The 27,840-nt window shown below is 38.6% G+C and overlaps 1 protein-coding gene across 7 annotated transcripts in view; it reads right to left on the bottom strand.

Moving 5' to 3' along the window:
• UTRN (utrophin) overlaps positions 1-27,840 on the bottom strand; it is a 389,650-nt gene that overhangs the window by 86,444 nt on the left and 275,366 nt on the right. For all 7 annotated transcript variants that reach the window (XR_010989004.1, XM_068152489.1, XM_068152498.1 and 4 more), the window contains one exon: positions 5,535-5,664. Coding sequence is in view for 6 of the 7 variants with exons in the window: in XM_068152489.1 (XP_068008590.1) it covers positions 5,535-5,664 (130 nt within the window). In the remaining variant the exon portion in view is untranslated. The remainder of the gene's footprint in view (positions 1-5,534; positions 5,665-27,840) is intronic.

Raw genomic sequence — 27,840 nt, forward strand, 5'->3', positions numbered from 1 at the left:
TAACCTCATATATAATGAATACTTCTGCAAAGGGCCTGGAGTATGAATTCCAAACAAAGGCAAATGAGAATAGTGCTAGCAAATATATATTTTTTGTTACATTTTTTGTTGACATTTCCCATGGGGTGCTGATGGAGAAGACACAGAAGGATGAAACAGCATGTAGTTAAAAGATAATTAAGTCATCTCATAGCATGTCTTTCCATAAAATTAAAGACTACAACAATCCTGAGAACTACACATTTATCCAGAATAACCCGTGTAATTCAATGGTATAATCAAAACACATACAATAGTCTTCACTAAAAGCATCTTTTTGGTAATAAATGGTGTGATCCAAAGTAAGTTCACAATACTTTTGCCCAGTGGAAGCTCACAGTTTGTGTCGCTCCAAGAACATAAACCAGGTATGATTTCAGTTTTAGTCTGCTCCTGCCACAAAACTAGAAACACCCAACATAACAATGCTGTTATAGCATCACCAAGCTACTATGTCTTCTTCCAATTCCTGAAGGGAGAGTACAAATGGAGAAAAGGCTCTATCCACAGCATCCTTGTTACTCTAGACAAGCAAGGAATGAATTCTATGTTTCTTTCTGGAGCACTGCAACCGCAAATTGTAACAAGGCTTTTATTTCTTCAAAAAATCAATAAATTACAGGGGGTTTTGGCACAGCACATATAGCAAGCAGCTCCTCAGCAATGCTGCAGGAGACAAATATACATCCCCTAACAGCATTTCAAAACAAAACAAAGGCATCTGTTTTATTCCAAGCCAATACAATACCAGAAAATAAAGACACATCAGGCAGAACAAAAGACAGGGATCTTTGACTTGTGGGCATCCTGTGGCACCACAGACTTTAAAACTTCCATGTTCTGAACTATTTTAAACCTTCAAAGCAAGTTTCCTCAGTCTGTTTTATCCTCTATGCACTTTACTTTTGTCTAATATTCTGCAGTTTCCAATCTTGTTTCTTGAGGTTCATTCACCATGTTTTTAAGCTATGTTTGCCCTAGAGTGTAAGAGAACATTTTTGGGTTTTTTTCCCTCTGACAAGGTCTTAAACTTCGATATCCATCATGTCATCCATGTTGCTAGCAGTATAACTGAGAATTCTGTTGCAGACAAAGCTTTATTGGTTTCTACAGTCTTTAAAATAGGCCACAGTTAAACTTTAAGAACATGGCTTCCACTAGGAAAGCATCCTGTGTTTCAGCTAAAATTGGGCTATAATAGAGCATAAAAGTCAAGAATGAATACAGCTCTGCTTATCTCCCAAGGTTCTCATGATTAAAACCCCCCAATAATTTCATCAACCACTATGGCCTCAGGCCAGCCTGTTTATAACACTCATCTGTTAAAACTCCAGGCTTAAAGCTCCATTAAGTTAGCACTCCCCATGGAAACAAATTCCTTGAACTTTACTAATATAACTGCAAGCATGTAGATCCTGCAGGAAGAATTTCAAGGTTTTACCAGGTGGAATAAACTTGTAGGGTGAGTGGATATCTGTACATTTCTCTAATCTTTTGAAGAAACTCTCAAAAGTCACAAGTGAATGAGTTCCAGCTACAACAGGGGTAACAATGTTCCAAATGGTTTAAGGGCATGATTCCACTGACCTCCAGTGAGCCATACACTATTCACCTAAGTACTACTACTTTTCATTCTGAAGACTTCATACTCTGCCCATACTGAACAGCAGAGAACAAATGCAAAAAAACTATTCCAGTGGTGCATGATAACTAGTAGACAGGCACAAGTGGTTGGGAACAGAGACATTGCCTGCTATATACATTTGAAAGAAGAAATTTCCTATTTCAAGTGAGATCTTCCTTGATAAGAGGAAAAATTATGGCAGTGACTTTACCTGAACCGTGTTCAGTGGTAAGAAACAAAGAAGTTTGAGTTTATGTCTGAATCAGGTGACTATGTTATGTGTCTACAAGTTTAAACCAAGTATATGCATGTAATTCACTGGTATCTGCATTTCATTTATAACACAAATGTGATTTATTGGGTTTTCTACACTTAAATTTAAGAGGAGATAACAGATGGTAAGTAGTTAAATTTTAAATTATGTGTTTATCACAGCAACCTTGGTGACTAAACAGCAGCTTTCAAAGCTAGGAAAATTAGAAGCTATTGAAGTATTGCAACAATACTGCAAACTCCTGGAAACAGACTGGATGAGGCACTTGGTGCCATGGTTTAGTTGATTAGATGGTGTTGGGTGATAGGTTTGACTTGATGATCTCGAAGGTCTTTTTAAACCTGGTTAATTCTATTCTATTCTAATAAGAATCATTGTAGTGGCTTGTTTTAATCTGTTAGGATGTTAATTTATATTATTTTCTAAAAGAATTATCTCCATTTCCTCACTGCACCAGTGGAAATTTTAAGGATAGAATTTCATCAAAGCCATATCATCAGATTGCAGAACCCTGAGGACAGAAAATACTGTTTCTGATTTCCTTTGTGTTTCCCATGGCCTCTAACCTTACTAACACTACAGAGTTTAAGAAGCCAACTATAACTATGCCGTTGAGAATTAATATTCTTAGATCTAAGTTTTCTCCTATGCTGTGGACAAGGGACAACAAAGTTATAAATGTGGGATTTGCAATTTCCTTATTCTGTTTAAGAAATACAGCAGCGGGCCTAACAGTTTATCAATAGGCTCCAGTCAGATGCTGAAACAGCTCAAAGGCTGGAGAGCATGAAGCTTGTTTTTTGTGATAGACCCTCCCTACTGAAACATGGCAAGCAAAATCAGAAGAAAAGACACATGGGGGATAAAATTAATTTAGAAGGAAGTATCTTGGAAGCTGAAGAACTGTGTTTGCATGTGCCAGTTACTGCACATTCAGAAGGCCAACCCAAGAAGCATAAGGTCAAAATGAGAAAGAAAGCAAGGCTTGCTCATAACCTGCTTTTACATGCTTGTAACATGTTTGTAATTAATAACATTTTAGACAATAATGGGTTATCCTAAGACATCCTGTATACAAATGGTCTCTTTGGATGGAACAATGTAAGCAGGCACAGGTCCTCCAAATAGGTCTCGGTTGGTCAAGATCAAAACTGATTCTTAGCAACTTTCTTCTAAACTCTCACTCCTTGCCCTTGCCCTGTTGAACATGCTGAGTGTGACCTGTAGTCACAACAAGGTGGGAAGATGACAGGAACTAAGGAGTCAAGCTGAGCCTGGGAAAGGGAGAAAGAAAGCTGTGATTTTTATGTTTGTCTTTTTATTACCCACTACTGACTCAGTAATTAAATATTTATTAGAAATAGCAATAAATGGTTTATTCTCCCCGAGATAAATCTGTTTGGTCTATAACAACAGTTTCTAAGGGATCTGCATCTGTCCCCATCTTGGCCCATGAACTTTCCTGTTCTTCCTACCTTGTGCCTTCATCCCACTGAGGGGAAAAAAGTGAGTGAGCAGATAGGTGGGATCTTAGCTGGTAGCAAAGATAACTCACCACATGTTCAAAGAGAGTCTATAGAATTACTGACTGTGAAGAAAAGTTAAGTACATGTCTCTGAATCCTCCCAGAGTTAGTATATTTGATAACTTTTCAAATATGATGACTAGACAAGAGGCATTGCTACATCACTTAAAGATCATCTCCCTGGCCATTGTTGTTATGCAGTTTACCATGGTCATCAAATTCCCTACTATTCTGTTATCACTGCCATCTGTATGGCACAATATAGGAATAAGAACAACAAGACTGCATAATGAGTTTATGGTGTAGCTCACAAACTAAAACTGGGTTTTTCACTTTCTATCAGTGCCAACTAGTTCACTGATATTAACCTCTACTAGAAAATGAACATTCTATGCAGTAGCATCATTTGTGCTGGGTGGTTTGAAGACTTTAGAGACAAGAATCTGACTTCAGAGACAAGAATCTGACTTCAAGATTTTGTGAATGAGTTTGAGAGTAAAGACAAATGAAATGTTTCCAGGACTTCAAAAAGAAAGTAGCAAGATACATTACAGCAGTTAAGCTACCAGAACTAATCACAAGGAAAAGTGGTTCACAGGCTTTAATCACCAGCTATTCAAACTTTATCATAAAGCTGAATATTAATCCAGGGAATATGAAACCACATACAAATTTGCACAGAAATAACACAAAATATGGATGCAGGAAATATGAGCTGTTTCCACTGAACAAACTTCAAAAGTTTGCTATAGAGAGGAAATATTGGAAGAAAAAAAAACCTAAATCCTGCTAGAAAGAGTTATATTGTAATTTTGTAAATTCTACAGGAAAGGAAGTTATTCATGCCTTACAGCAATTGATATTTCTGTAAAATCAGATTACCACCTTTTCCAAAACCAACTCTTAAGTCATTTAAAAAAAAATGATAATGTTCTGGATTATACCAGGAAAAAATTCTAGAACTTAATTACACAGGTATCTGATGTAGTCTATTTTGCTGTTTGGGGAGGGGGGAGGTGAGGTGGAAGAAAACTGACAGTTCCTTTTTGGCCTCTGATACAAACAAGTATCTCAACAGATACTACGCAAACATCATTTCTAGCATAGCTGTTATTTGTTCCTTAGTAATAATTCACCTATTGTTTGATTTTGTAATGACTACCTTTCTTAAGCTGATTCATAGAATGGCCTGGGTTGGAAGGGACCTCCAAAGGTCATTTAGTCCAATCCCCTCTGCAGTAAGCAGGGGCATCCTCAACTAGATTAGGTTGCCCAGAGCCCTGTTGATCACCACAAACCTTTGTAAACAGTCTCCATCCTTCTGTAGGCCCCCTCAGTTACTGGAAGGCTTCTGTTAGGTCTCCCTGGAGCCTTCTCTTCCACAGGCTGAACAACGCCAGCTCCCTCAGCCTGTCCCAACAGCAGAGGTGCACCAGCCCTCTGATCATTTTTGTGGCCCTCCTCTGGACCCGCCCCATCAGGTCCATGTCCTTCCTCTACTAAGGGCTCCAGACCTGGACACAGTAATTCAGTTGAGGTCTCACCAGAGTAGAGTAAAAACAGCAGAATCACCTCACTTGATCTGATGGCCACACAACTTTTGATGCAGCCCAGGATGCAATTGGCCTTCTGGGCTGCAAAGCACACGCTGTCAAAAACAATTCAATTGCTCGAAACAAAAACTGCCAACCAACCAAATTTCCCCATACCCAAAAAAAACCACCCCAAAACCCAAACCCAAAACAACAAAAAACCCACCCCAACACAACCCCAAAAAAGCCACAACAACAAAACCCCACCAAAAACCAAAATCAGAACTGATGACCTCAATGCTTTGAATCAAAAACTGGAAAAGGAAATTGTTTTTTTTATACTTCTACCACTAAAATATGAGCACTTACAAAAAAGAGTAGTAACATTTTGAGGCTAAATCACTGAAAGAAAAGCAATCAAGATGTAGTCTAGAAAATTCTGAAGTCCAACCAACTAACTGGGAAATAAAATATGCACTGGAAACATAGAAATTCTTATTCTTTCTTTTTGACCCTTCCCACATGACAGTATTTTCTGACCTGTTTTTGAATGCAAGCTCCTTCTTGGTTCCTCAGGCCCCTCAATTGGTTGGTCAGCAAGAAAAACACGTGCCTGGTCAACAGCATTGAGAATGGTTTGCTCTTTGTCCTTCAGTTCACGCCTCAGTGCCTTTTGGAAAGGAAAAAGAAATGCCATTTGTAACTAGATCTTCTGAACAACAGAGATTATACCATTTTTCGTTTTCACTTCTCTGACTAGACCTATCTAGTGAGTGAGTAATAGCCAACATGGTTTTCAGACGACAAGATAAAGAGTAAAGTTTACAAAACAGAAATGGCAAGAAATTAATTAAGGCAAGCAGGGTAGTTTTTAGAAAATTGACTTGTAGAATTTAACACAATAAAGATGATGGTGGTAGGTTTTACAAACACTTAACAGAAACTACTACATTCAACTTCTAAAACAGAAAAGTAAAATTAAAGGGTTTATTGCTATTAATGTGACTGATAATATACAGCAGATTACTACAACTATTTTGTTCCCTTTTGTGTTAGCTGGGATAACAGAATCATTTACCTACCCAAACTTCAGAAGATAATTTCAAAATTGCTAAAAAGAACTGAACTGCAGAACTACTTTTCACATTCCTTAGAAAACATTTCCTTGTCCCTGCCCATGGCAGGGGGGTTGGAACTAGATGATCCCTGTGGTCCCTTCCAACCCTGAATGATACTATGATACTAACATTACCTCTTCTTTGTCTTTCTCATATATTAGTATTTTTAAAACTTAGAAGATCTGTAATCAGAACTTTTATGATGAGAAGACAATCTGAAAAAACATCCTTCAAATTAGCCAGAAGTATTTTGAGACTTATCAGGCAGGAACAATTGAGCCCTATGAACAAGAAAAAAAAAAAAAACCAAACCCAAACCACCATTTTTCTTTTTATAAGATATTTTCATGCTAACATGAATTCCAGGGTACTTTGTTCTCCAGTAATTACAACTTTTTAAAAGGTTTATGTTTAACCACCACCTTTTTTTTTTCTTTTAAGCATTCATAAATAGTCAATTGAAGTGTTTGCTATAAAGCGGTTTCTTACCTTTAATTTTTTAACTATACATCTGTATCACCTAGAAGGAAACTGCTCTGCATGCTTTATTCACAGAATCACAGAAACACCAAGGTTGGAAGAGACCTCAAAAATCATCAAGTCCAACCTGTCACCACAGACCTCATGACCAAACCATGGCACCAAGTGCCACGTCCAATCCCCTCTTGAACTCCTCCAGGGATGCTGACTCCACCACCTCCCTGGGCAGCCCATTCCAACAGCAAATGACTCTCTCAGTGAAAAACTTTCTCCTCACCTCCAGCCTAAACTTCCCCTGGTGCAGCTTCAGACTGTGTCCTCTCGTTCTGGTGCTGGTTGCTTGAGAGAAGAGACCAACTCCCTCCTGGCTACAACCACCTTTCAGGTAGTTGTAGACAGCAATAAGGTCTCCCCTGAGCCTCCTCTTCTCCAGGCTAAACAATCCCAGCTCCCTCAGCCTCTCCTCGTAAGGCTCATGCTAAAGACCTCTCACCAGCCTTGTTGCCCTTCTCTGGACACATTCAAGTGTCTCAATGTCCTTCTTAAACTGAGGGGCCCAGAACTGGACATTCGTATTATTTTCTACTAATAGACGCTTTAAATTTTGTTCAAATGCTATGGTTAAGTTTTCCAACACAATGTTTTAGGTCTAATTACTAAATCAAGACTGCTTTTGCTGACACAAGCTGTTCACAACCAATTCCAGCTGAAGAAAATAAGTTAGTCACAAAATTACATAGCAAACCAAGTGCTTTCCACTACAGAAAACAGTGAAAGCCAGTTGCTCAGAAAGTCTCACAAATGTTGGTTTATCCTTTACTCATCACTAAGTCTCTTGATGCCTCAAACACAAAACCACCCTCTCTCTTGACTGTAGCTTGGCAGAAGGTGAGATGTTATTCTCCTCCATTCTCCCCTAATTTTATTCTCCTCATTTTTCCTAATCCTTCTATTCCTTCTCACTCAGGTTCTGCTCAAATTAATTAAAAATTCAAAATCCAACAAGAACTAATCAGTTAAAAGAGCCTAACCTCTGTTAATGTTAGGATCTTGCTTTATACAGTCCTATCTTCAGTAACCACTAACTAGTAACAAGCCTTATACTTAGTTCGATTCAGCATATACTACATTTAATTAGAAGCAAAAATTATAATTTAAACTTTGCAATAAACCCCCAAAATATTAAAAGCAATAGGAAGTGAAATATTGTAAAAACAACATCCCTGAAGAAGCTCTTCAAATCAGCACAGTATGTATCAACAGTTTAATTCCACATAACACACATTAGAATAATACATAGAAACAATCCATATTTTACAATTATGAAAGCATTCTCTCTATAGGGATTTGATTCAGGAAAGAAGGACAACAAGAAGCCATTATCACTACTGCACAAACAAAGCTTAAAAATTACCCACTTAAAAAGCCTGCACAGAGGCATCATTAAAATGTATTTTTAATTTCCAAAGATTTTGAAAGAAACATGGGGATAATTATTCTAATTCAGTGTGAAGCAGGAAATCTTTCTGTTTCCACATCACAAAAGAAACAAGGACACTATATCAGAGTCTGCTAAGAAATTTCAGCAGTTAGAAATAGACTAGAGATGGATCTCTTTTGCTCGCTCTCTCCTGTTTACCTCCACATAGTGCATTCATCAATTTCTCTTCATCACTTACAATAAAATTTCAATAAAGTTCATCATGATGCCCTTCAGATTTAATTCTCTGTCCCTGTCCACCATCCTTGCCACTGAAAGCTGTACAAATGGAGGGTGGCAACAGAAAGATTTTTAAGACTTTGGTCCATATAGAATTACAGAATTAACCAGGTTGGAAAACACCTTCAAGATCACGAAATCCAACTGACTACCCAACCCTAAGTAATCACTGACACCATGGCACTAAGTGCCCCATCCAGTCTTGTCTTAAACATCTTTAGGGATGTCGACCCCATCGCCTCCCTGGGCAGCCCATTACAATGGTAAATCACTTTTTCTGTGAAGAACATCTTCCTAAGATCAAGCCTAAACTTCCCCCTGCACAGCTTGAGACTGTGTCCTCTTGTTCTGTTGCTGGTTGCATGGGAGAAGAGACCAACCCCCACCTGGCTACAACCACACTTCAGGCAGTGGTAGACAGCAATGTTTCCCCTGAGCCTCCTCTTCTTCAGGCTAAACAATCCTGCTCCCTCAGCTGCTCCTCACGGGGCTTGTGCTCCAGACCCCTCACCAGCTTTGTTGTCCTTCTCTGGACACATTTGAGCAACTCTTAAACTGAAGAGCCCAGAACTGGACTGGATAGATGCATTTGCATGAAGGAAACTATACACATGAAATAACAATATTGAGATGATCTAATAGTAAGTTTATACTTATGCCACATGTGGAAATTTTTGGTGACAGCTACTCAGGGTGGCATAACTTTATTCCTTGTTTCTCAACAATAGTCAATATATTTCTGTCTCTCTTTTTCAGCCACTAAACAAGAACAGCAATGAGAATACCTAATGCAAGAATAACCAAATGAATCAAAAATAGCCTCTTGTCCTTCTAAGCAAATCTGTCTGCAACAGAACAAAAGAGAAACCTATTTATAAATCTAATCTCATCTGTCACGAGTGGACTGAAGAAAGATTTCACTGGGGGTGAGGGGATCCCGTCTACAAGAAAGTTAGAGAGATTTTAGTAAAAAATTCTTTCCCCTATAGCCAGGTATACTTTTCAGAGGAAAAAAAAAGTAGGAGAAAATGAATGCTAGACTTCGAGTATAAATGAAATAGTAAGTGACGGTACAGCAAAATTCTTGAGAGGTATCTCAAAACCTGTCACTGACACTGCTCACTAGTAAGGTAAGTACATGGATGCAAGTAGTTTTTGAGTTCTGCTGGATTTGCAGATGTGAACACAAAATGAAATTATGAATACGGAGCACATAGCAGAATTGTTTTTTCCCCACACGATACTCCCTTTATATTTAAAATGTACAATGTTAGTTTAAAGCTAAAACGGTCATACGAAAAGGGGCTGTGTGCAACTTTGGCAGGAATTCATACCACCATATTTCACACTGCAATTCTAAACGGTACAATTACTGTGGACTTTAGGTAATGCTGTAAAATGCAAGCTTCACTTCCCTCAGTAATCTGACAGGTAAAAGACTACAAAATCCTATACCTACATTTCCAACAGTTTTATTGCATTTGCAAATTCATTCTTATTTCCTACACAATTCCTGAATAAACCAACACTAGCTTTAGACATTATTGATTCTTATTTAAAAAGAGAAAAAAAACCCTGGAAACCTAAAATCTGGTGTGCTGATGCAGTGTCAACATCATTTTCAGAGCTGACCTTAAACACAGGGCCGAGTAATTTTAAAAATTGCTCCTTTGAGGCCTAGAAGAATTCTTCCACTAGTAGAGACTACACTTTTGAAATGTCTAACGCAGTATTACACAAAACAACTACAAAGAGCATCACAGCATTTATTTTGTAGGTATGAGGGAAATCCTTCAAGTTACTTGACTATGAAGAGTAATCCAGGACCCCACTAACATGATCCTTTTCTCAGGGAAGGAAACAAAAAAGTATTTGCTCCTGATTTAGAACCATTATCCAACTATTTATTCTCCATTTTGACCTGTTCCTCTTTCAGTAACTGTGAAACATGTTTTTCCCTTTGTAGATTTGGAAGTTAGATACCACTTAATCTTTTATACTGAAATCATCTAAGCCATTCCCCTCTATTCATTAGAGATGCTTATGATTTCTAAAACAAAAGCATCTCTTCTTACAAGCTAACATTTTGTAACTGACCGTCTGAATTTATACATAAGGAATTTACCTAGACCAAGGTCTTCCAAAATTTCTGTTGGGAATACTTTGTAGGTGAAGCATTTTCCACTCTTGAAAAATATGAAAGGTAGAAAAACTTCCACTATTCATGAATTTTTACACTGTTTAGTATATCCTGTAAGCATCTATTGCCTTCAATTGCATCTTAGAATTGTTTTATGAGAATAGAAAGTGGGCTTCCAAAATTACACACTGTCAATTTACAGCTTCCTTTTTTCTCTTTTGAATTGTATGGAAAAATGTAAGGAGCAGATTGTCTTAATAGTTTCAACAAATGAAGGAAAAGCTAATTTCAAAGAAAATACATGGGATGTTTCTTAAAAACAGAACATACTTAAATCAGGTCCCATTATGCACTCTTGATGCACATTATTGTACATTATTGTAACTCTCATCAGTTTATCACACTGCAGTTTTATGTCCCAATCAGCAATTCCTGTAGCATTTCATTACTAAGCCATTTTTATTCTGCACCCAATGCTTGAAAAACTCCTGTTACTTTTACACACTAAAAAGAAACAGAAAAAAACATCATGTAATAGATCTGGAGAATAAGCAGGATGATTGAGGAAACCCAAAGAATGAAAATAAGAACTGTATATGAAGATCAGACAGAGATCAAGGTTGCCTCTGCCAGCTCTCTGCAGCATTAAAGAATCAGTTATAAAGAAAATAAGTGTAGCATGTGAGTGTAGCACATTTAAAAGCTGCTCCTTCACGACAGCTGTTACTTCACATAACATTTCCAAAAGCATTTTGGTCTTTGGAAATGACAGTGAGTTTCACAATGTATCTGCCCCAGATGACAAAACACATTTAAATAAAGAGCAGTATTTAATTTGAGATGGTGCATCTCATCATGAATTTACCTTTTATTACTACATACTTAATCTATGTGGCAAGAGAAAATGGTGCCTTATGTGCAACCATTAATACCCGGCTGTACACAGAGATACACAACAGAGCACATGAGACTTCAAAGAGAAGACCAAATGCTATCTATTTTGATAATTGTGACAAAAAGTGACCATGACTGGAGTGGGGGGAGGAAGAAGGTGGTAGAGGCACAGGGGAAAAAAGGAGGAAGTTGTTTGCTCTTGTAATAAACACATACTGAGTATTTCTGATTCATGCTCTAAAAACAGAAGCATCTAAATAGAAGTTCGAGTTTTGCAGGTCTATCTCATGACACCTGCAAAAGCCTTCTCAAAAAAGACTAAAAACAAGTATGTGGCAAAAGCTGCATTTTTCTAAATAATCTCAGTTTACCACTCACCACTTGATGCCTCTACAGCTGTAGTGGCAATACAAGAGTGTCCAAACAGGGCAGCAACTACTAGGGCTTGATATGTAACTAATTCTCAAAGTACTTCACAGTAGTACAGTCAAAGAGATAAGAGAATGGAAAGTATGCTTTATCATTTATTGTTTGGACTTAACAAACATTTAAAATGAAGCAGTTATTAGCATTTTAAAAACTAATAAATTGACAATCTCAAACTGTATTTATGTGGTGACACCTTAATCAGGATAGGGTAATTTATTTCCTTCTAAACTTGTTAAAGCAGTTAAAAAACTGCAGTTTAAAAATCATACGAAGACATTTTGATAGCTATTTGTAAAGTTTTCCCTTGAAATAACTTTGCAGAGACTTTGAAAGGACTCCTTTCAACACTGAAAAAGAATCTAACAGTACTATAGCAGTAGAGGTAAGCTTAATTTTCATACAGATTGAATAAAAAAAAGACATTCAAAAGCTATTCTTGAATTGAAGAGTACAAGGCTACACTTTTTCTTAAAGATTAAAATAGTTTTTCCCACAGTTAATGATCTGCTAAGAAAGAACCTCTCCAGTCTTCTCTGAAGGAAGAACTGCTGCAAGTCCTGCATTCCCTGGAGATGCTAGAGGATCTAAATTGAACGAGGGATGAAGAGAGACACGGCTTAATTGAGCAAAGGTTACAAAATTGAGGCATAATGATGTTCATTAATACATCTTCCTGCACCAATAATCTTACGTAACTGGATTTTGCATGCCCTAGCCCACTGAAATGAGACTTCGTTATTTGTGTTTCTAGGTCAATGATAACTAAGCCTTAGTTGCCCTGAGAAGATTGGAAGGCTTGACAGAGCATAGTCTTAGGGCAACGTAAAGCATGGAATGCTTGCAGGGGTTGTGTTTTGGTTTTGTGTTTTGTTTTGGTTTTTCCTCATATGATATAGAACTATGTTGGGGAAAAAACCGAACAGACTATGTATCCCTGAACTGTTGCCCCACCAAAACCAAAACAAAACTCTTAGGACAAATTCCCACTGAATGAACTACTGAAGTCCTCAGAATTGTAGCCATTCTGGTTTTCTCCAAAAGGGTAAGTGGAACCTCGTTGTGATGGGTTTCCTACACCCTTAGCACATACCCAGTGAACTTGCTTTGCTGGACCTTTTCCCCTTCTGCAAGAAAGCCATTTTTTAAATATTCGACTCTGCCTTTTTCTGTACCAAAATAAGTCTCTCATTTCTACACCTAACTTTTCTTTCTTATCAATGGCAATGTTGACCAGGACTATTAAAGGGACAGCAGTCTGGGTTTTGGGGTGGTGTTTATGTGCTCTAGCTTTTGTAATAGGGGGTAGGGGAGTAGAAGTATCCTTTAAACAATAGAACTGTCATGGTAGGGCCAAACTGGCCTAGCATAAACCCAGACAGGCCCTGATGTGTCTAGATGTGGTCCCTCTCTCCCCATCTCCTTTCTGCAGAAAGTCAGGGTAACATAAAAGGCACAAAGGGGAGAGGACCAGGCATGTCTGGGTAAACAAGTCTACTTCTGGGGTAAGAGCACGTGTACTGGCCACTGCTCCTGCCTTACAAGGCCTATGTTCGTGCCTTTTATGGCCAGCAGAACCCCTTTTCATTGGGTAACTACATGCTGGCTTCAGTTGCCCTACTGGCCCAATTGAATCTCAGGCAAGATACATATACAGGCCAATTTCTAGTTGCCTTGCCTTGCTTGAATCTGCTTTGCCTTGGACCTGCCTTGCTTGAAGCTGCCTCGAGTTGTCTCTCCTCAAGTTGCCCTGTCCAGAGCTTGGGATAACAGACAGGAGCCTACTCACTGCAAGCTAGAGCAGCCACAGCCAAGCCTTGCTTTCCCTTGCAACTAGAATTTTCCCATGCCTCAGTATACCCAGGAAAGCCAAGAGCTCTTTGCAAGAAGCATCATAAACTACCCACTGTTCTGCTGAAGCCTGACCAACCCAGAGGCTGTGTGACAACCCTGCCAGCAACCAGCTGAGCTTGGCACATGAGAGCGCTCCAAATGCCTCAATAGCTAATACACAGCAGCAGCACTCCCCACTTGGGTGGAATCAGCTGTAATTAATTCATTGCCTCTTTGGCTTAACAGATCTTGTCAAGGAAAATCATGAGGAGGTTTGCAGGGCAGAAAAGAGAAATGAACATGTAACTTTTGGATTTTTTCCCCAAGAAGATTACACAGTTCATACTAAAAAGATTAACTGGAAAGTATGTCTGTGTTTAACAATTACAGATGATTGAACTCCATTTTATATCAGATCTAAGCAACGGCACTTCAGAAGTGAAACAAACTTGAAGATTAGACTAAGGTTCAAAACAACCTGAAGAAAAAAATCCTATCATCTATGCAGTCCATAGGACTTTTTCATACCAGAAGCAGACAAACATACAGCTCTAAAATATTTCACCATGCCCCAGTAATTTATAAAGCATTAACATGCTCAATGAAATCACTGGTGTCCTACAGTTACCGCTTTGCAAACACGTTGCATGCCAGACAGTCAGGGAGTGCTCTGCATCCCTGATGAATAATCAAGTTATGAAGTAGTGAAGGGCTCCTTACTTCAGGAGCCTGGCACACCTGAGCACTGACACAGAGATAAGGAAAACTGAACAGCAATTTGGCACTTTCTCTCTTATTATTGACTTCCGTACTGGTTTTAGAAGTGATGATGATAAACATTCCTGTAGCTTAACAAATTCCTATAGCTTAAAAAATAATGCATTTCTAGTCATTCTTTCCAGGCATTTGGGAAACACTTTGGCCTTAACTAATATCAGCAGACTACAAAGATGACACTTCACAATTGTTTTGTGATTCAAGTATTTTTACAGTTAGGTGAGAGAACCAGATGAAAAGCAATATTGATTTATATCACCTCTCCTGTCCCATTAACTTGAGCAGAACATACAATGTACTTTAATAAGGGCTTCTTCAGAAGTGACTAGATGGTGAAAGTGATTTTAAAATCTAACATGAGAAAAAGGTTTAAAAAACCCTCAATCTCTAATAACTCCTGGCTAAGCTGTCATCCTGTGGCTTGGACAGGGCAACGAGGATGGTGAGAAGCTGCAAGCACAAGCCCTATGAGAAGAGGTTGAGGGAGCTGGGATTGTTTAGCCTGGAGAAGAGGAGGCTCAGTGGAGACCTTATTGCTGTCTACAACTACCTGAAGGGTGGTTGTAGCCAGTTGGGGGTTGGTCTCTTCTCCCAGGCAACCAGCACCAGTACAAGAGGAAGTTGTGCTAGGGGAATTTTAGGCTTCAGGTGAGGAGAAAGTTCTTCACAGAAAGAGTGATGGGCCATTGAAATGTGCTGCCCAGGGAGGTGGTGGAGACACCGTCTCTGGAGGTGTTCACGAGGGGACTGGATGTGGCACTTGGTGCCATTGTTTAGTAGTCATGAGGTCTTGGGTGACAGGTTGGACTTGAAGATCTTTGAGGTCTCTTCCAACTTTACTGATTCTATGATTCTATTAGACTTTCAACAGTACTGTGTGATCTAGAAACTGTGGACTACACTTAAAAGACTCTACAAAAACATAAAACCAAAGTCAAACAAATGGAAACAATATGTACAGGGACCCCCAGTTCCTCCATCTTCACAGTAGTCCCTTTTTTATTTTTGTTAAGGAATTTTTTTTGTTTCCATTGCTACCACAACTTTAACCACACAAACACAGGAGTAGCAACCTTGTAATATCTGTCAAGTGCACTAAATAATTAAATTGTTGGTTAAAAACCAACCAACCAAAAAACCATTATGCTTTAGCTATGTATGCCAAAATAAATAATGAGAGCCCTTATGAAATTTTATGTGAAATATGTGAAAAACACCTACTGTTCCTATCGGTAAAAAACTTTTGTTTAACGCTTAACATTGGCAGCATATAGAAACTGAAGACAACTTCCTACATAGAAGAAAATAAAAGTGATTTGATTACCCTGTCTGTGGAATTATGAAAATGAATTGTCAGTAATTTTTAAGCCAATTTTCCATTCTCTAAGTATATAGAATTAGAATAAACTCCACTGTCAGCTACTACAGCAAAATCCACGGCGTGTCTTTTCCCGATTCAAATTCTTGAAGACACAGTATCTGAGAATTCTGGCATTCAACAGAAGTAATCATGGGCATTTCTGTACATCTCTGACAGAATATGGAAAGAGAAGTAACCCTCTCTTCTTGCTTCCTTTTTGTCTTGCCTGTTCCCTCAACCTCTGCTACTGGCTCCTGTCAGAAACAGGAAAACAGCTTAGGGACAAAGCAGAACCTTTACTCTAACACGTAAAAGAACAACTGCCCAGACAAAGGGAACTGACACTAAGAAATCCACAGAGATGCAATGTCATTTTAGCGTGTCTGCTAAAATCCCCCAAACAACCCCCTAGGAAATGATCACTGTAAAATGCCAAATACACCATTGCAGTCTCTTTCAAAGGCATTTAGAGAGATTATACTCTCTAAAAATCAACTTTCAAGACAAAGCCATATATCATCAAAATAAGGATCCTTCTGTTTCAGATGAAACTGTTTTGTAGAGCTATCTATAGAACAGAAGTTACATTTCTTCCACAGTCTTCATGAAAGTTTTATCTCCCTTGAAGAAGCAAAGGAAGTTTGTGTCCTCAATGCTAACTTTAATTAGCTTCAAACTCTAAAACTGTGCACAGCATGTAACAGTAGAGCTTTGGACAAGTTTTACTACAGAGTTACTTAAATGTCATCTTAGTGCCAACGTATTGCATGGGGGCTGGAACTAGATTATCTGCAAGGTCCCTTCCAACTATGACTAAACCCCAACAAATTATGTTATGGTGGAGACACTGTCAGAGTGTCAAATTCACATTTCTTCTTTATGGGTAGCAATTAGCATAACTTCTTTTTATATCAGGAAATACTCACAGGGAAAGGTGGGGGAGGGATAAAGAACATTCTAAACATGCAATGCCTCCAGTCTGACACAAGACATGAAACATCTATTGCATATCAAATTTCTTATTTCTTAATTCAGCAAGAACCATGGTTTAGTTGATTAGGTGGTGTTGGATGATAGGTTGGACACGATGATCTTGAAGGTCTCTTCCAATCTGGTTTATTCTATTATTCTACTTAACCCTCCAATATTCTATCAGCACTAGTAACTACATGTATCTCCCTTGTCTTGTACTATTTTCATGCACCATGGAACTGCATCTGTCCACTCCTTCAACATGAGAGAGAAATTCCTGGCTTGCCAGGAGCAGACAGGCTTGATTTTGTTTAGCCTGTATTATTACACAGCACTGATGAACTGCCAGCTTTAATAGGCCATAAGAGTCTTGCTTCAAACAGAGATGATAAGCCCATTAACAAGTTGGGTGCTGTGCTCTTGTTATTAAGAGCAGTTAAACTCAGGTTACCTTTTGCTCACTTTGGGGAATTAAAATTTCCTCTGTATTTCTTAAAAAAAATAAAACCATCAATGGGACAAGTCTAACATGTCTGGTTTCACAAACTACCTTGCTGCTCAACAGTTCCTTATCATACTACTGCAGAGGTCCTGAAAAAGATTTTTAGTCATTGCAGTTCAAGCTCCAGATGCTCAAGAGCAACTATACTGTATGCAGTACATTGAATATTCATTCAGTTTATAAAGATAGGATGCACTTTGTGAGTATGCTCGTGTCTCATGTAGGAGAAAGGTTTCCTATATCATCAGCTTCCTTAGTGCAAGTGTATGCTGATGAAATATCATTTAAAAGATTGGTTGTACTTCATGACATCACCTGTGAATTTCAAATAATCACAAAACTGAGATCACTGTAAAATGCCTCAGAGGAGCATCACCTGTCTGACAATTGTGTAAGGGGAGGCATGGAAGAAGCACTGGCACCATAGCACAGTTGAATACTGAAGCAGCAAGATACTAGAGACCAGTTGCACTTTGAGATACCTCTAGTGTTCCTGTTCTGGTTTTGGGGTTCGGTGGTTTATATGTATGCACGCATGACAGAGAACTGGCACTGGAAATCCTGTCAAAGGTAATTACTCCTCTTTCTTAAAAACAGTCTCTTTGGTTTATTTTTCAAAACAAATGGTCTAGACAGACAACTGAATAATTACTAAACAGTCAACAATCTGTTCTCTCTGATGAATTCTCCATATGCAGAAAAATACCAGAGTCAGGGACAGGCAGCGGCAGAGCAGCCACAGTGGCTCAGAATAAAAGTCCTGTGTCACCAGGACCAGCTGCAAAAACTATGCCAACCAAAAGACAGACTGAAATTTTATTAGCCAGAGCTCAAGCCAGAAAGTTTTCCCCTGACAAACTGCAGTTCCTTGTTATGCTTGCACCATGATCTATCTTATGGAGCATGTTACATGCTCCCCTCTTCCTAACAATTCCATGTCAATTATTTCACAATCACTAAAGTCTACCTCTGCTCACTTTTTGCTCTCTGCTGTGATATGACAGATTATGCTGGATCTCTGGCTTTGGTCACATCTCCAAAGTTTCCTCTCAATCGTATGCTGGTATCTCCAATTTCTGTTCAGTATGGAAAAATTACTCTAAAACCAAGACAGAAAAATAAAAGCAGTGTTTGAGATAGGAAATACTCTACTCCAGACAATTCTCCAGGTGTATTTGGGAGAGACATGAGGAAGGAATACGTCAAGGGCAACAAGAGTGTTTCGCTCTGGTTAGCCACCTTTTTAAGATGTTTCTCTCTGCCATCAGAAGCTACAGGAATGTGAAAAAGAACTTGACACCTGTGCTGTGTTTTTACAAGGCAATGTGTTAATAATCAAACCAAACCAGACCGAAAATTTAAAAATCCCATAAACCACTAAAAAAAAAGGCAAAATACAAAGCAATCCCCAAGTGCAATATGCCCTATATTCTGTGGCACAGCAGCAATGCAGCAGGTATCACAAGATAGTGGGTTTGGGGGATTTATATTTTTTTTGGTGAGTTTGGGGTGTGTGTATATCTGTGCTGAAGTTGCAGAGGACTTTCCCTTATCACGAATCACATCAAAAACAAGCAAGAAACAGAACTTCAGATGAGACTTTTAGCCTCTTATTGAACAGGGAATATCCAAACTTGTCACTTGTGAAAACTTGTCACAATGCTTTGCTAGTTCCACTTCTGCCTCTGCAAGCTAAACTCGTTCAATACAAAAGCCTTAGTAGGTCTTTGCATTTTCAAATAGTGATCTGTCTGGAGAAGGGCAACAAAGTTGGTGAGGGGTTTGGAACACAAGCCCTATGAAGAAAGGCTGAGGGAGCTGGGGTTGCTTAGCCTGGAGAGGAAGAGACTCAGGGGTGACCTTATTGCTCTCTACAACTACCTGAAGGGAGGTTGTAGACAGGTGGGGGCTGGTCCCTTCTCCCAGGCAACCACCAAGACAACAAGAGGACACAGTCTCAAGCTGTGCCAGGGGAGGTTCAGACTGGATGTTAGGAAGTTCTACACAGAGAGAGTGATTGCCCATTGGAATGTGCTGCACAGGGAGGTGGTGGAGTCACCATCACTGGAGGTGTTCAGAAGGAGACTTGATAGGGTGCTTGGTTGCATGGTTTAGTTGATTAGGTGGTGTTGGATGATGGGTTGGACGTGATGATCTTGAAGGTCTCTTCCAACCTATTCTATTCTATTCTAACAGTGTCTCATAATGGCCACAGAAAACCCATCTGGATCTCTAAATTGAACTAAGCAGATAAGCAAAAAAAATGTCCGCTTTCATTCAACTCTACCAATAACAAACTAGGATTAAAATATTGCTGGGCATTCAGCATAGATATATTAATAAAAACCACAGGGTCAACCAGCTTGAAAATTGTCAGTGCTTCACAAACTGTGTTAGATCATCCAAAGTAGTACCCTCCTACTATTGAACTGCATTTGTTATTTGAATTTAATTAATCTGTTGAGTTCTTTTCCCAGTAGAAAATAAACAAACAACAAACCCAAAGACATTCAAATAACTTAGGTAACGTTCTTCAAAATATCCATGAATACCAAAACAAAGCTTTGGCTTATTTTCCTTCCTTGTAAACTCTCATAGTAGTTGTTCACATAAACCATATTACTTGCTGAAAAATAGTTCTGTAAGAAAGATCAATAGTTAATTTTGAAAACAAACAACAAAAACAAGAAATGCACCTGAACCTTACTAGAAATGTTGTCATTAAACATCTTTTTGTAGGACTACAAAGTGGTTTTCTGTTTAGGAGGAAAAAGGGCATTTAATATAACTGATGCTACTTCAGGGTCAATTAATGAGAGAGACTAGTACTCAAAAAAGCACACTTCCATGAAGCAAGACATATTAAAGTTAACTCAGCTACACAAAAGATAGCCACATTGTACAGACCACAAGACTTACTACTTATGTTCACTTAATCTGTTTTTAAGCTCTTCAGGCAAACAACGGGACATCTTATATGTAGTAAACCTCAGCATCTATTAAACAGGATTTCTTATTCTTTAGAATTTGAAACCATAAACAATTTCTCATTAAGAAGCAAAAAAGCACACACAATCAAATTGTTATTTTTAGTCTTCAGTACTTAGAAACAAGCTGAATGACACAGCAAAGTTTACCTAGTAAAGGTATGGAAAGAAAAATAAGCAATAAGTAAAATGCTGAAGGTATAAATAATAAATACTGAGAACCAAAACTGGAGATATCTTAAAACCAAAAACTAGAATCAGTTTTAGTGTCTGAATGCCTTTAGGCCTAACAAAGAATATTCTGCCATAACTATACTAATATTTCCCAGAAACAAAACTATCACTTAAAGCCATTAAAAAAAGTGAAAGCACACAAACCGTCCAAGACATATACTCTGGTCCCTTACCCCAGAAACCATTGGGAAAAAGCAGACACCATAAATACAGATTTTAAAACTAGTAAAGGACTTTCACTTATTTAGTTAATTTATACTGCATCTAGTAATGGAGTGCTCTAGCTTTAGTGCTAAGAATCTCTTAGCAGCTAGAAATGGCAGAAGGCATTATTTGCTTGCTCATACTGAAGAGTACAAAACCACCAGAAAATCACCTCAAATGAGGCTGACCTATTGGAAATAAATAATTTCAACTAAGCTTGACTGCCTTATAGTTTCTTGGCTCTTTTCTCCCATATGCATCACTGCCTCTCTGCTCAGCCCTGTTCACAGGATCTGAGCTGTGTCACCTCTGAGCATCACAAATGCACTTCATATTAATTAGGGATTTTGTTATAATTTGTCAATACAGCCTTATATTTACAAACAACAAGTGCACAGTTTTAACACATTTCAATTTGTGCCAGTCAGATAAGACCTGGAGAAAAAAGACCAACCGACCAAAGGGCAAAACAAACAACCCACCCACCAAAAAAAAAAACCCAAAACCACCAACAGAAAAACCCCCACACCACAAAAAAAAAAAAACCAACTCCACAACAAAATCCCCACAAGCCACAAAAACCAAAACAAATCCCACAAGGTTTTTCTATTTCCCCTCTAGCACCTGGAGCATTCTCCTTTAGCTTTATTTTTATTCCAGCTGCTCAAAAGAGTACTGCCAGGCTTTATAATGTTTTAGTATTTTCTATCAACTTCACAGGAGTAAATTAGCTCCAGGCACTTTGGATAAGTAACCAAACAGTGCTTCTGTTAGCTACATTTTTTTTGTTACAATCTTGAAATAATTAGCAGTTTAGAGCTAAATCTCTGCCAAAAGGATAGGAGTTAAATTTCAATGTATAAAAATGGAACTCTTCAATCCTTATGATCAGAGAATCATAAAATCAACAAGGTTGGAAAAGACCTCAAAGATCATCAAGTCCAACCTGTCACCACAGACCTCATGACTACTAGACCATGGCACCAAGCACCACATCCAATCCCCTCTTGAACAACTCCGGGGATGGTGATTCCACAACCTCCCTGGGCAGCACAACCAATGGCCAATCACTCTTTCGGTGAAGAAATTTCTCCTCACCTCAAGCCTAAACCTCCCCTGGTGCATCTTGAGACTGTGTCCCCTTGTTCTGGTGCTGGTTGCCTGGGAGAAGAGACCAACTTCCTCCTGGCTACGACCACCCTTCAGGTAGTTGTAGACAGCAATGAGGTCACCCCTGAGCCTCCTCTTCTCCAGGCTAAACAGCACCAGCTCCCTCAACCTTTCCTCATAGGGCTTGTGCTAAAGGCCTCTCCCCAGCCTTGTTGCCCTTCTCTGGACACATTCAAGAGTCTCAATGTCCTTTTTAAATTGAGGGGCCCAGAGATGGACACAGTACTCAAAGTGTGGCCTAACCAGTGCTGAGTACAGGGGCACAATGACTTCTCTGCTCCTGCTGGCCACACTATTCTTGATGCAGTCCAGGATGCCATTGGCCTTCTTGGCCACCTGGGCACACTACTGGCTGATGTTCAGCTAGCTATCAATCAGTACCCCCAGGTCCCTTAGCCAGGAGTTTGCTGTGGGGAACGGTGATGAATATACATCTCCCTTTTCTGTGCATTTAATTAGACAAATATGTAGATTTCTACATATATTAAAAGTGCTGTTGCAAATAAATCTACAACTTGGTAGCTGTCTTAAGCACTGCCTGTTTAATGACTCGAGCCTAGAAACTTTCTAAGTCCACACAATTAAAGATTATCTATCAACAGTTAAACACAATATCCATCAACAATTAAAGGAAGTATTTATCATCCCAAGTTCTCATTAATTTTTATTCATACCAAAAAGCTGCCAGGATTACTAAGCACCTAGCTCTAGAAAAGGTCTAATAAACTTGGAAGATACTACTTCATAGGTACCATATTTATGTTACAACTGTTCAGTATTATTGTTTACTGCCAGTTTAGACGCTTGTGTATCTCTTAATGGAACAGGTGAAAAAAGGTTAATTGGAATCTATGTTTTAGGCAGAGCCTGGGGACTCAGTTCTCTATTGAGTACTGAGGCTCCTGGCAGCATCCAGAGTACCGTACCCAGTGTGATATCATACACTAACCCCAGTGCTGATGTCAGCATGAAGCACTGCAGTGTCTCTTTGCCTCAAAGCTCTAGATGGAAACCATCCCTAACAGAGATTGTACAGGGCACTACTGATAATTATCTAAAAATGACACCCTCCCCATCCCTTGCACTTATCTGATGCTGAAATATTTTCACATCAGTCTTCCTTCTTTTACTTCAGAGAGTCAAAACGTTGTATTTTTAGCATCTTCTTCAGTTAATGGATTTCAGTCCCTGACTGAATGTGATCCCTCTAGGGCTGTGAAAGCTTATAAAAAACTTCTAGTCTATCTCTTCTGAGGCAGGTTCATTGTTCAAAAATGAGATGGAATTGCAAACCAGAAAAATTTACAAACCTCTATTACACTAAGAGGAAAACAACAAACAAAAGCAGACAACAACAAAAATGTAACATTAAGAAAAAAAATCAAACCCAAACCAACCAAACAAAAAACCCCAACCCAATACCAGACCAAAACCATTGAAAGAAACACAACTCCCTCCAAACCCCACAAAACAAAAAACTAAAAACTAAACCAAACTAAATAATCCAGAACAGCACAAGGAAAACTCTAAACACAGCACACCAAACAAAAAAACCCAGACTGCACGCCAGCTTGATTTGAAGGTGAATATATATAGACAGTATAAATCCTAGGGCATGGGAAAAATAGGAAAAAAATGGTAAAGATGACCTGAAGTACTATTTAACATGAAAAGGATGTATTTTTCAAGTAATTTCTTTTAAACTATCTCATTTAGTATTCTCTCTTCAATTACTGCTAATTCTATATTCCTCCTGACCTGTTTCACTGATTTAATGAAAAATATACCATTAAAAGTAATGATTTGATTTAATCACTCTTTAATCACAAAGTCTCTGTTGGTACTGAAAATTTCAATTTGCACTGAAGTGAATCACACATTTATAACTGTGTGCAACTTTTACATGTGACCATTTTTCAGCCAGGACTATCATAAGCATAGTTCTTTTGTTAGTCAAGAGATTTTATTTTAGCTTCTAAGTTGCAAACCATCTGATTCAATGGAGAGGAAGTCTTCTGTGGGTTTTAAAAAATCTACTGTGCTATCTATGCTAGGATTCTTGACTCAAAAAACCTTAGTAAAATAGGAGGAATGTACAAAACTGATTCCAGCCTCAGAAGTGAAATGTATCGGGACATTTACTTGATTTATGGCTTCAGTTTATTACTGTCTCTAAAGCTTATAAATATTTTTGTTGCAGAAACTACATTCCCCAGCAACATTAATATGAAACTAACTTGCTTGCCATCTGCACTTTCATTTAACAACAACAATCTAAAAGACGAAAATTGTAATGCAAAATGAATAAATTACTAGCATCAGCAGCTACCATGTGCTTTGGTGGGACTTTTGATGTTCCCTCTCTACAGTACATACCTGTTCATTTAAGTAACAGCCCATTTTAACTGGAAGTCCAGCAGAACTGTGCAGGTTCCTATATGCCCCTGAAATCTGTCGTGCAGAGAAACAGGGTATATGGATACCCAAAGAACAGCCAGCTGTCACTGGCAGAATCACTTGTTTGTCAGAGATCTCATGCTGCTGCTATCAAAAAAACAGAACTAAGTGACCTTCATTCACTGCAGAACCAGAAGAGGCTGCTCATGTCACAGAAGTTACTGCACTTGTACTCTCTGTTTGGCAGAGGAGTCTAGGAAGCTTCACATCCTGTTAATACAGAGCACTTGCAATCACTTTAGGAAACAGTTGCTTCACTGCTACTTCTGACATAAGACGTTACATCAACACTAAACAAGATGGAAAGGACCTTCGAGTACACTTTGGATCTGTATAGGATGCTTTTAAAATGTTTGGGGTCATTGCAGGGGAGTAAATTAGAATGTGAATAACCAAGTATGTAACCCAGCTTGTTAGTCATAAGTAAGTGATTGTGAGGTGAACACTGCACTTCTTCCAGAAACAGATCCCTAAAAATCTCCCTCAAAATCAAGACAAACCAAAAAAAAAAAAGCCTCAATCTCTACAAGCAAGTAACAGACATCTTACACAAGCAAATATTTTCTGTCTAAATCACACCTTGATCAACAGAACGGCATAAACTCTTGATTAAAACAAAGTAATCTCAGTAACTTTATTTGGAATGCCTGCAGCTGTTGCAGTCTGGTGACACTGCATCAAGCACTGCACAATACAGGGGAATTTACTTGTACCTTATATTTAATGCTCAGAGTACCCTGTAACATCTGACGTGGACAAACACTGACACTATTTCATGTGATAGCTCAAAAGATAAGGGTGCAGGTTCCAAATATGAGAAAACCAAAACCAAACCAACCAACCAACCAAAACCCAAAAAAACCCAAAACAAAACAAAATACCCACACCACAAACCAATCCACATATTCTTTTCCCCACAACTAAACCAGTCAGGATAATTCTTTAAGTAGTACGCAAGTACCTCTAGCAGCTGAAAGTGTAGGAGTGGGAATCCTAAATCCTAAATCCAGTATGACACCTTTCTTAAACACAACCCTGAACTCACTTTGCAGGAAACATGTCTTAGCACAAACACTTTTTTTTCCTGAAAAGAAAGCTCAAAATCTTTAAGTACTGCTTTAGGTTTTGACACCGTTTGGCTGCTAAAGCTGAAAGACCAGAACCTCAGAAAACAAAGCTTCTTCCCATAATGCTCCTAGCAGCTTCCCAGTCCCTCAGACTTACTACCTTGGATGAGAGAAATTCACTGAAACCCAGGTCAGAAGATACAGATGTATGGTAACTTTTGAGGAACACCCAATAGCAGGGGTTAGGAATTCTTGTAAACAAAGACCCAAACCAAACCAAAACATCCACTTGTTCCTTAAACCAGTACCTACCCTTCCATATTCAAAAAAAAAAAAAAAAGCAACAAAACAGAAATGACAGAACTCACAAAAACATAAGGAAGAGCAGAACTCCCTTCCCTCCTGTACTTTGAACATACATTTTAAAGTCTAGCTTTTAATCTAAAGAATCTGCATGAAACCAGGATTGGGTGGCTGCCATAGCAACGTATTTTTTGCAATTTATTGCTGATGTTCTTTGGATGGATTACTGGCTGTAGTAACTAGGGACTGGGGATCCAATAGTTGAGGAGTTAAATGGAATAGATATTCTTCTGCCCTAAATAGTCTGCCTGTAGCAAAAAGAAGCAGGATGCAGATTAAAGTATCCCTAATAGAAAACAGACTGGATTTTTTCACTAGTGCATACCTGTAAATGCAGACAAGGTTTCAGAAGGACAGTGACAGCTGAGTTTCTCTTACTGTATATTTAAGAATATGAAATATACCACAAACAAATCATAAACTAATGCTTCTGTTCAGTTTTCCCCAAAACCATAACAGAGAGGGAACTCTGCCCTTTGAGAACACGTGATGGAAGAGGACAAAACTCCAGCACTTGCACAAAAATCATGCGGCAAAGTGTCAGTTATGTAAAGAGGTTCTTGAAAGATTTGGAGTAATATCTGACAGCTCTATTCCACACCTTGAATGACAAGTGGACAGTTTGCTAAATACATTATGTCACTGTATCAAAAATTTATCAAAACAGAAAAATAAAGGAGATTTGAGAAGAATCAGTGACTACAAAAAATATCTTGAACTAGTTTCAGAATGAGAAAGGTAAGAACAGGACAAAGAATTTTCACCTCTGCCTGATACAGGATATGAAAGCTCCTAAAAAAACAAACATGGCAATGACCACTGTATTATTGTGGCACTCCAGCAGTTCTCTGCAGTTGGAAAAACAGATCCACTGCTACTGTGATGGTGGTTTTTCTTCCTGGCTCTTTGCCTTTGGAAAAACAGACCTCGGCAAAAAAGTATTTTAATTCAGAGAAATGTCCTGTCTCGTTTCCTTGCACCAGTCCATCCCTGTAATGCAGTGTGGGAACTCATCTACTGATGTTTTGTCCTTAGGTTACAGACAATAGCCAACATTTTTTAATACAGCTGAAATACCATCTGATCTTAAAAAGGCATGCACTAGATTGAAATCTATGAACACTTTTCTGGGAAGTTACAGCTTAGGGAAATAACAAACAAACAAGTGCCAGGAGTTTTCATTTACAGGTGTCTCAATTAATTTGCTGAATAGATGACTGCAACAACAAGAAGATAATAAAATGTTGATTGTCATCAGAAAGGAAAAGACAAAATGACATTGTTTTACTACAGCATAAAACACTTATGCAACTTCATCCCAAGTATTGTACACAATGCCAGTCACTACACCTCTATAGGGATATGGCAGAGTCAGAAGAATACAGAGATGAACAGAAGTAGTTCAGGAAATACAGTAGCTGTCTTATAGGTAGAGATTAAAAATGGGTCACTGATATGCCCTACCACCTTCACTGGCTACGTAAATGGCTCACTCTTTAATGTCAGTCCACAGCCAGTCATGGTCTTCCAGCTCAAGATACAGGAGTGGAAACAGATGGTCTCATATATCCTAGTGCATTAAGGAGTTCTGAGATTTCATCAGTAGTAGATGAGCTACTGCTAATAATGATGGAAGCAGAGTGGTCTTCTGGGATATGAGACAAGAAGATACCCAGAGAAAGAGGCACTGAACCTATCTCAGCCTTTTAAGGGACAGAGAGTAATGCTGATCGCTGTGCTGGCTCTGCAGATTTCTGTAATGCATACTACCTTCCACAGCAATTCCAGAACCTCCTCTTAGATATTTGAAGATAGCGATAAACCTTCGAGAAGAATGGGCTTTATCCAGTGGTTTGAAAAAGATCCACAGAGGTCTTTGATTAAAACATCAAGACCTCAGAAAAGAGCAATGTGGAATGCACATACTGATAAGGACTAATATCAACATGATTAGTATTAAAAGGCAGCTCCACAGAAATATGTTATTGTGCTGACAATTTGTTTTACTCTGCATTAGTGACAAAATATTTTGTTCTTGTATTATCCATTTTATTTATTAAGTACTGATCCATTGCAACTTTCCTGATCTGCATTAGGACAACCACACCACACTTCTTGGAACAAGCTCAAATACAGCCAGAA

Source organism: Melanerpes formicivorus, unplaced genomic scaffold (genome assembly GCF_026170545.1).
Source record: "Melanerpes formicivorus ecotype bairdi unplaced genomic scaffold, bMelFor1.0.p_v2 SCAF_2, whole genome shotgun sequence".
Lineage (NCBI taxonomy): Eukaryota > Metazoa > Chordata > Aves > Piciformes > Picidae > Melanerpes > Melanerpes formicivorus.